Source organism: Cottoperca gobio, unplaced genomic scaffold (genome assembly GCF_900634415.1).
Source record: "Cottoperca gobio unplaced genomic scaffold, fCotGob3.1 fCotGob3_318arrow_ctg1, whole genome shotgun sequence".
Lineage (NCBI taxonomy): Eukaryota > Metazoa > Chordata > Actinopteri > Perciformes > Bovichtidae > Cottoperca > Cottoperca gobio.
Window position 1 is genome coordinate 17,501 of NW_021166926.1, and position 10,984 is coordinate 28,484.

Sequence of the window (10,984 nt, forward strand, 5' to 3'; positions counted from 1 at the left end):
GTAGAATGTAAGAAGTAAGATGTAAGATGTAAGAAGTAAGATGTAAGAAGTAAGATGTAAGATGTAAGATGTAAGAAGTAAGAAGTAAGATGTAAGAAGTAAGAAGTAAGATGTAAGATGTAAGAAGTAAGATGTAAGATGTAAGAAGTAAGATGTAAGAAGTAAGATGTAAGAAGTAAGATGTAAGAAGTAAGATGTAAGAAGTAAGAAGTAAGAAGATGTAAGAAGTAAGATGTAAGATGTAAGAAGTAAGAAGTAAGAAGTAAGAAGTAAGATGTAAGATGTAAGATGTAAGAAGTAAGATGTAAGATGTAAGAAGTAAGATGTAAGAAGTAAGAAGTAAGAAGTAAGATGTAAGATGTAAGAAGTAAGATGTAAGATGTAAGAAGTAAGAAGTAAGCTGTAAGAAAGTAAGATGAAAGATGCCGCCTGCTTGTGAAATGTGGCAGAAACACGGAGGAGATGAAATGTGTCTTCATGTGCGGAACAGACAACAGAAGCTCTTTAAAGATGTCCATGTGATATTGTTAGATTGGACTTTGACGTGATGAGAAGGCAGTTTATCAAACACTAGCAATCGTCTTGTTCTTCGTCTCCAGCCCCGAGGAGGCCCGCGACATTACCTCTCAGATGATTGGTCGGAAGCTTTACACCAAGCAGACCGGGGAGGCGGGTCGAATCTGCAACCAGGTGTTCATCTGCGAGCGCAGGTACCCACGCAGGGAGTACTACTTCGCCATCACCATGGAGAGGCACTACCAGGTACACACACAAACACACACCACACTCACAATTTTACATTTGCAGTTGTCCATTTTAAGTATGTTTTGGATTTCTAAGAGTAAATAATATATTTTTAAAAATATATTAATTTCCTACTTTAATTCTTTTACATTCTTAGTTGTAGTGGTTGGCATATATTTATTTTTTATTATATAATTTATTCGCTTTTTTTTCGTTATTTAATCTATGTGTGTGTGTGTGTGTGTGTGTGTGTGTGTGTGTGTGTGTGTGTGTGTGTGTGTGTATATATGTATATACAGTATATCTCAAAAGTGAGTACACCCTTTAGATTTTTGCAAATATTCTGTTATATCCTTTCAGGGGATAACATTATCCTACTGAAACTTTGATATAACTTAAAGTAGTCAGTGTGCTGCTTGAATAACAGTATAGATTTATTGTCCTTTGAAAATTACTCAGTACACAGCTGTTAATGTCTAAACAGCTGGCAACAAAAGTGAGTACACCCCATAGTGAACATGTCCTAATTGTGCCCAATGATGTTGTTTTCCCGCCCTGGTGTCATGTGACTCGTTAGTGTTACAAGGATTCAGGTGTAAATGATAAGCAGGGCTGTTAAATTTGGTGTTTTGGGCACAATTCTCTCTGAATGCTGGACAACATGGCACCTCATGGCAAGGAACTCTCTGAGCGGCTGAAAAAAAGGATTATTGCGCTTCACAAAGATGGCCTTGGCTATAAGAAGATTGCCAACACCATGAAAATGAGTTGCAGCACAGTGGCTAAGATCATACAGCGGTTTTCCAGGACAGGTTCCACTCGGAACAGGCCTCGCCAGGGTCGACCAAAGAAGTTGAGTCCACGTGCTCAGCGTCATATCCAGAGGTTGGTTTCCAAAAATAGACGTGCGAGTGCTTCCAGCATTGCTGCAGAGGTTGCAGAAGTGGGATGTCAGCCTGTCAGTGCCCAGACCATACGCCGCACACTGCATCAAATCGGTTTGTATGGCCGTCGCCCCAGACAGAAGCCCCTTCTGAAACCGATGCATAAGAAAGCCCGCAAACAGTTTGCTGAAGACAATGAATCCAAGAACATGAGTTACTGGAACCATGTCCTGTGGTCTGATGAGACCAAAATAAACCTGTTTGGGTCAGATGGTGTCCGGCGTGTGTGGCGGCACCCTGGTGAGGAGTACCAAGACAAATGTGTTTTGCCTACAGTCAAGCATGGTGGTGGCAGCATCATGGTCTGGGGCTGCATGAGTGCTGCCGGCACTGGGGAGCTGCATTTCATTGAGGGACACATGAATTCCAATATATACTGTGACATCCTGCAGCAGAGCATGATCCCCTCTCTTCGGAAACTGGGCCGTAGGGCAGTTTTCCAACATGATAATGACCCTAAACACACCTCCAAGATGACAACGGCCTTGCTGAAGAAGCTGAAGGTTAAGGTGATGGACTGGCCAAGTATGTCTCCAGACCTAAACCCAATTGAGCACATGTGGGGCATCCTCAAGAGGAAGGTGGAGGAGTGCAAGGTGTCCAACATCCGTGCGCTCCGTGATGTCGTCGTGGAGGAGTGGAAGAAGATTCCAGAAGCAACCTGTGCAGCTCTGGTGAATTCCATGCCCAGGAGGGTTAAAGCAGTGCTAGATAACAATGGTGGTCACACAAAATATTGACACTTTGGGCACAATTAGGACATGTTCACTATGGGGTGTACTCACTTTTGTTGCCAGCTGTTTAGACATTAACAGCTGTGTACTGAGTAATTTTCAAAGGACAATAAATCTATACTGTTATTCAAGCAGCACACTGACTACTTTAAGTTATATCAAAGTTTCAGTAGGATAATGTTATCCCCTGAAAGGATATAACAGAATATTTGCAAAATCTAAAGGGTGTACTCACTTTTGAGATATACTGTATATGGATATATATACATATATATATACACATATATATACACATATATATACACACATATATATATATATATATATATATATATATATATATATATATATATATATATATATATATATATATATATATATATATATATATATATAACTGCTTTTCTCAGTGTTATTAAATAATGTTTTGTTGTTCCGATACGAGTCATGGCAGAGGAACAATACGATCAGCTGATCACAAAAGAGCCCTAAAGATGAGTTCAGGTTTATCTCAGACTTCTGACATTAAAGCGTTTTTCTTGTTTGTGGATGTAAATAGAGTTTCTGTCCGTCAGACTTTCTAACTGGAAGAGTGCAGAAGCTCTGGAGTTAAACTCCCCCTCGTGTCCCTCAGGGCCCCGTGTTGATTGGCAGCTCGCAGGGAGGCGTGAACATCGAAGATGTTGCGGCGGAGAATCCAGACGCCATCGTGAAGGAGCCCATCGACATCGTGGAGGGCATTAAGATGGAGCAGGCTGTCAAGGTACGATCCACGGCAGATGGAAGCAGCCACGAGTCACTGGAGACGCTCCAGCAGAAACAGGATGCTGTGTGTGTTTGTGTTGCATTGTGGGAGACGATCATCACAGGAGGCTGTTGTCAGAAGGAAAGCGTTTCCTGAGCCGCAGGTTTAATCTCTTCTCATACTTCTCAGCAGACTTCGTTCCTCCCACAGAAACACATCTGCCGTCATTCAAGACGTCTTCTTTGTTTTGCCGTTTGTTATTTTCAGAGATGCGTGGAGAGTAAATGTCCTGGTGGTTATTGGAGCGCTACGACCCGTTAAAGCCATAAACTTACGTCAGACGGAAAAGATCATTAGGACAGTTAGTTTCACAGAAGACACTTTGGACAAGTTTGGTACCAACTGCTGTCTGAGGTCACGGTGACGACGTGAGACGTCTTCAGAGCGGCACTCTGAGTGATGATCTGCTGCGCTCACACCAAACGGGAAGCACCTTCGTGTTTGTTATTAATCTGCTTTATTACAGCTGCATGAACTCGATACAAACAGATTGAGCTGCGACTTAAGATCCAAGATGTTTATTATTGGTGCTCACAGACGGCTACAATAATTATTTCCTCCATCTCTGATTGGACAACATCAGGACGCTGGAGAACTTTCAAGAACAGAGTCTCGTGAATTGTGTCTTTGCATTGACTTTGTAGGTGAGAGGGAAGCATTGATGAGGCTTCTGAGCATGTAGGGCAGGTGACACGCAGACAGACGCAGACAGACGCAGACAGACGCAGACAGACGCAGACAGACGCAGACACACGCAGACACACGCAGACACACGCAGACACACGCAGACACAGACACACGCAGACAGACACACAGACACGCAGACAGACAGACACACAGACACACGCAGACAGACACACAGACACACGCAGACAGACACACAGACACACACACACGCAGACGCAGACAGACACACGCAGACAGACACACGCAGACAGACACACGCAGACAGACGCACGCAGACAGACGCACGCAGACAGACAGACACACAGACACACGCAGACACACGCAGACACACGCAGACAGACACACAGACACGCAGACAGACAGACACACAGACACACGCAGACAGACACACAGACACACGCAGACAGACACACAGACACACACACACGCAGACGCAGACAGACACACGCAGGCAGACACACGCAGACAGACGCACGCAGACAGACACACAGACACACGCAGACAGACACACAGACACACGCAGACAGACACACAGACACACACGCAGACGCAGACAGACACACGCAGACAGACACACGCAGACAGACACACGCAGACAGACACACGCAGACAGACGCAGACAGACGCAGACAGACGCACGCAGACAGACACACGCAGACAGACACACGCAGACAGACACACGCAGACAGACACACGCAGACAGACACACGCAGACACACGCAGACAGACGCACGCAGACAGACACACGCAGACAGACACACGCAGACACACGCAGACAGACGCAGACAGACACACGCAGACACACGCAGACAGACGCAGACAGACACACGCAGACAGACGCAGACAGACGCACGCAGACAGACACACGCAGACACACGCAGACAGACATAAATACGTTTAAGCTGTGAGAGAATTTAAAGTGTTTTTAATGTGAACACAGGTTTGTCTTTAAAATGACCTTCAGAAAAACATCTTGGTTTCATTTCCTCTGAACTTGGTTGTGAGCGTTTCCTCTTGCTTCTCGTCCCTCTGAGTGTTTAGTGTCTGAGCGTCACAGAGAGCAGACGCATGTTTCACACAGACGCTGCTGCTTGCAGAGCTTTGAGTAAATGCACAACATTAATGTTCCCTGGTGTCCACTCACACACGTCTGTAAAACCACACGACATTAAAAAGACGCTGCTTCTCTTGAAGTTCAGCTTTTATATTTCAGGTTGAAATCATCGTTTTTAACTCGATGGTATTTACTACAAGTGATTGAGTTTATAAAACCAGATATATTCTGTCCTCCGGCAGGTCGCTCAGAAGATGGGTTTCCCGCCGGCGCTGGTAACCGATGCAGCGCAGAGCATGATCAAACTGTACAACCTGTTCATCAAGTACGACGCCTCCATGGTGGAGATCAACCCCATGGTGGAGGACTCCTCCGGCACTGGTACACACACACACACACACACACACACACACACACACAGGAGTTATCTAAGCGTGACCGTTATTAACTATTGTTTGTTTTTCCGTAAATATATAAACATAAATACCTTGTTTGAAGCGGTCACTAACAAACTGTGTGTGTGTGTGTGTGTGAACCAGGGTCGCCTGTGTTAATGTTTAAATGCTTCAACTAATGAAGGGTTAATCTTTGTGGATCAGAGTGATTGACTGAAGTTTCCACTCGCTGCTGTTAAAGAATGAAACGTCACGGAGTCGTCCTCTGATGCTGAAACTTGTCTGTCACCAGTGATGTGCATGGACGCCAAGATCAGCTTCGACTCCAACGCAGAGTACCGGCAGAAGATAGTGTTCGCCATGCAGGACTGGACCCAGGAGGACCCGCGGGACCAGCAGGCCGCCAAGGCCGACCTCAACTACATCGGCCTGGACGGAACCATCGGCTGCCTGGGTGCGTGCACGGAGACGCTGCTGCTTCACACTTATTGTTTCAACATAAGATGATCATTATTATTGATATTGTGATTATTGTCGAGCTCGTCTACATCTCATGTTTCAGATACTCAGGATCAGTAAAGAAACTGCACTTTAAATTATTTAAAACATTCTTTTTGTTGTTTTCAGTTCAATAAAATTGTTTAAATTATTTTTTTAAATAATAATTTAGCAATTAATGTTTATTATTTCAGCAGTATACTATATAAGTGAGTTCACTTTAATATCTGTTTATCTATTCAACATCCTGAGTGTTTTACTTTGAAGTGACTAATGGTCGTTGCTCTCCAGTTAACGGAGCCGGTCTGGCCATGGCCACCATGGACATCATCAAGCTCCACGGCGGCACGCCCGCCAACTTCCTGGATGTGGGAGGAGGAGCCACAGCTCATCAGGTGACCGAGGCCTTCAAACTCATCACCTCTGACAGGAAGGTACGAGCACGCAGACACACCTGCAAGTTCACTGCCAGGATGTTCTTTATCACCGCTTCATGTTAGCTCATGCTAATGCTAATGCTAATGCTAATGTCAGGTCCAGGCCATCCTCGTCAACATCTTCGGAGGCATCATGAGGTGTGACGTCATCGCTCAGGGCATCATCATGGCTGTGAGGGACCTGAACCTCAGGATCCCCATCGTAGTGCGGTTACAAGGTAGAACACGCACGCACGCACGCACACACACACAGGCAGCAGCTGGCAGCTCAGCAGGAGAACTCGTGTCTGTTTGATGCCTCCGACTTCAAAGTCTGTCTCCTGGAAACATGCAGAGAGCGATGACCCCGACTGAACTGTGCATCATCATCTTTATTATGTTTTTACAGTTGTCTTTAAATATCTTGTTTTATCCAAAACCCAAACATATTCACTTTAATAAGATATAAAACAGAGAAGTCATCAAAAGAGTCACATTAATATAAATATCTAATATGTCAGAGCCCTGAGCCTCGCGGCAGGTGCATTATATTATTATATTAAACATTGTCTCGGCATCGAACGTTTCTTTACACCAGGGGGAACAGTCTGTTCTTGGTGTGGGGGTCTACCTCTGTCCATGTTTGTATGTTCCGCTCTGCAGAGTTATATTCTATTGCTGTCTAGATTATTATTTTATTTCTTCTAGTGGATTTCTTTGTGTGTGTTGTGACCTCGAGGGATCTAATGGTCTCGCGCGGGTCGTACACGGCCCGGAGGTTCCCCGCCGCTGCTTTAAGGATTTAATTGATTAATCAAAGATTGTCTCTTGACGGACTAACTGCTGCAGCTCGACTGTACGTGACCTTCAGATGGTTAGACGTGACTCCTCGGCTCACATCATCTCCACACAGATCTGCTGCCTGCTTGTGTTTGGAGCCTGAACAGAGCTGACGTTTCTCCGTTTCCCTCGGGGCGACACTTTTCTGCTCCTGTTTTTCATTTTGGAATCAAACACCCCGTCAACTCCAGCTGGTGCCGAGCGACTGAGCTACACGTTAAGATTTATAGGATCCGAAGTGTAGAAGTGCTGCTGCTTCACCTGACGCTGAGCGCTCAGACGCACTCGGGGATATTTTTTATCCACATGTGAAAAACCTCAGTGTTAAAGAATCTGCAATTTCTAATGAGCACAGAAAAGTAAATGAAGCTTCTCTGACTGAAGGTCTGTCCTTCACTCTCTCCTGCTGAAGCCAGCAGAGTTCAAGAAGCTCAGGTCTGTGACCTCCAGCCGAACACCAATCACAATCCTCCTTCATCCCTTCATCCAACAAGCAGAGCAGCAGAGCCGTGGCTGCACACGAGAGGAAGAGGAGGAGAACACAGAAGATGATGTCGACTAAAAACATGAACTTTGTCGTCATCTGGTTGAAACTCCTGGATTTAAATCTACATCGCAGGGAAAACAATCCCAGTGTGAAGCGTCTGTCTAAAGATCAGACGAATGAAAGCAGAAGATAAAAACACTTGAATGTGTTTTTACTTCCAGCCGCAGAGACGTCACCTCCCTCTGGTGTGAAGCACTGAGTGAGCTGACCGTTACAACTTCTGTGTTCTGTTTGTTAGGGACGAGAGTGGACGATGCTAAAGCTCTGATCGCTGCCAGTCCGCTGAAGATCCTCGCCTGTGACGACCTGGACGAGGCCGCCAAAATGGTACACACACACACACACACACACACACACACACACACGATTGTTTAACTGGTTAATACTTTGAGGTAAAGACTTTATTTCCACAGTTTGTAAGTCTGTAATAATAATGGACGATGAGCTGCGTTCTTGTGGAAGGTTCTTAATGTTTAACACGTCTGGATGTATTTAAGTGGTTTATTTATTTCCATATGCTCGGAGTGTTTAGCAGCAGCTGTGATGTGAAGAACTGAAGCTCTGGGTTTCTTCTCTGCAGGTTGTGAAGCTTTCTGAGATCGTCTCTCTGGCCAAGGAAGCTCAAGTGGACATCACCTTCCAGCTGCCCATCTAAGAGAAGAAACCTCCACCTTTGACCTCCATGACCCCCCCCCCCCCCAACCACGTCTCCCCCTTCCCCCCTACCGCACACACACACGCACGCACACGCAGCAACACCTCCTCTCCTCCTCTGGCATGATGGCAGCTGTCTGCCAGGTAAACACGATGGATTCAGTTGTTCTGGCGCTCCGCCCTTCGTCTCCCACGTTTCTACAAACTTTACGTTGCACTTGAGTCGAAACGCACAAACCTCCACTTTTAACTTCCTCACGCACGACAACACCCGTTTGTTATTCAAGCAGCTGTTGGGAAATGTTTGGAAAACAAAGCGCGAGCAGCTGAAGCTTGTTCCCGTCTCATTGTTTAGGGTTCCGGCTCCTGCTGAAGCATTGTAATCCCATTACTGTAATACACACGTGCACGGTGGTCTGCTGTAGGAACGTAACGCACGCGCACGGTGGTCTGCTGTAGGAACGTAACGCACGCGCACGGTGGTCTGTCGTAGGAACGTAACACACGGTGGTCTGCCGTAGGAACGTAACACACGGTGGTCTGCCGTAGGAACGTAACACACGGTGGTCTGTCGTAGGAACGTAACACACGGTGGTCTGCCGTAGGAACGTAACACACGGTGTTCTGCCGTAGGAACGTAACACACGGTGGTCTGCCGTAGGACCGTAACACACGGTGGTCTGCCGTAGGAACGTAACACACGGTGGTCTGCCGTAGGAACGTAACACACGGTGTTCTGCCGTAGGACCGTAACACACGGTGTTCTGCCGTAGGACCGTAACACACGGTGTTCTGCCGTAGGACCGTAACACACGGTGGTCTGCCGTAGGAACGTAACACACGGTGGTCTGCCGTAGGAACGTAACACACGGTGTTCTGCCGTAGGACCGTAACACACGCGTGCAGAACAAACACGCTGTCAGTCGAAGCATTGATTGTAAGTCGTGTTCGCTGCAGACGTTTCTTTCTGCAGGTCGAACTGCACATTTCAACAGTGGAGACACGTTTCCTGCGCGACGCTGTGAGCAGGAAACACTGAACACAGTTCTTTATCAAGCTTTGAGCACGTTTAGCATCTGGATGCAGAGTTGATCATATCTGGGACCTTCGCTGCCAGCTGTGGACTCGGGCGTATTGATCTGTGGCGTCCTGACGTCTCACGTTTTTGAACAAGTTTAAAATGAATTACTCAGCGTTGCTGTTTCGCAGAGAGGAGCCTCGAGGGAGAAACACGCAGACTAAGAGTCGAGCGTTTAATCCGCACCGTGTGATTTCTTCTTCGTCTCTTTCTTCCTCGCTGATTACAAAGCGCTGCAGCGCTGAGCTTCTTCTCCTGACCCGTCCTGCTGAGGTGAAGCGTGCTTTATTATGTTAGCCAATGAGGGCGCACTGAGGCTCATCCGCTGCTCCAATCAGATGCTAGAACACCATTGTCGTGTTGGGAGCACAAGGCTCTCGTTCTTCTGGAGGTTTCTTCTTCCATCGATGTTGAAAGTTAAGGAACAGCTGACGGCTGGAGTTTTGAGTTTCTGCGTATTTATGATGAAGAATTCTGCTTCCGTCTGCCATCATGCCTCCTCCTCTTCCTCCTCCTCTTCCTCTGTTACTGTATGTGAAGAGCTGAGGGTGGTGTGTCTATACCTCTTCCTCTCCTCCTCTTCTCCTTCTCCCTCCTCCTCCTTCAGTGCTCCGAACACAAGCCGACGTTGTGAGTTGTACGTCATTTATTATATCTTGTAAATAACGCTGATGTTCTCTCTGTACAATATTTATGCTCTGAAAGAGACGACGAACGCAAACCTAAAATAAAAACTGAGAACACAACTGGTCCGTGTCTGTGGACGCTTCTGTAAATACAGTACACACAATACACCACAATACACACAATACACACAATACACCACAACATACACAATACACAATACACCACAACATACACAATACACAATACACCACAACATACACAATACACCACAACATACACAATACACCACAACATACACAATACACCACAATACACACAATACACCACAACATACACAATACACCACAACATACACAATACACCACAACATACACAATACACCACAACATACACAATACACCACAACATACACAATACACCACAATACACACAATACACCACAACATACACAATACACCACAACATACACAATACACCACAACATACACAATACACCACAACACACACAATACACCACAACATACACAATACACCACAACATACACAATACACACAGTACACACAATACACCACAACATACACAATACACCACAACATACACAATACACACAGTACACACAATACACCACAACATACACAATACACCACAACATACACAATACACCACAACATACACAGCACACACAATACACCACAATACACACAATACACACAGTACACCACAATACACCACAACATACACAGTACACACAATACACCACAATACACACAATACACACAGTACACCACAATACACCACAACATACACAGTACACACAATACACCACAACATACACAATACACCACAACATACACAGTACACACAATACACCACAACATACTCAGTACACACAATACACCACAACATACACAATACACACAGTACACCACAACATACACAGTACACACAATACACCACAAC

The 10,984-nt window shown here is 45.6% G+C and overlaps 1 protein-coding gene across 1 annotated transcript in view; it reads left to right on the top strand.

The window, feature by feature from the left end:
- LOC115005548 (succinate--CoA ligase [ADP-forming] subunit beta, mitochondrial) overlaps nt 1-10,142 on the top strand; it is a 14,889-nt gene extending 4,747 nt beyond the window's left edge. The window contains exons 4-11 of the mRNA XM_029427418.1: nt 600-762; nt 3,057-3,185; nt 5,211-5,349; nt 5,656-5,817; nt 6,153-6,295; nt 6,396-6,516; nt 7,903-7,991; nt 8,245-10,142. Of these exons, the coding sequence (XP_029283278.1) occupies nt 600-762; nt 3,057-3,185; nt 5,211-5,349; nt 5,656-5,817; nt 6,153-6,295; nt 6,396-6,516; nt 7,903-7,991; nt 8,245-8,319 (1,021 nt within the window). The 3' untranslated portion in view covers nt 8,320-10,142. The remainder of the gene's footprint in view (nt 1-599; nt 763-3,056; nt 3,186-5,210; nt 5,350-5,655; nt 5,818-6,152; nt 6,296-6,395; nt 6,517-7,902; nt 7,992-8,244) is intronic.
- Nucleotides 10,143-10,984: the final 842 nt, after the last annotated feature.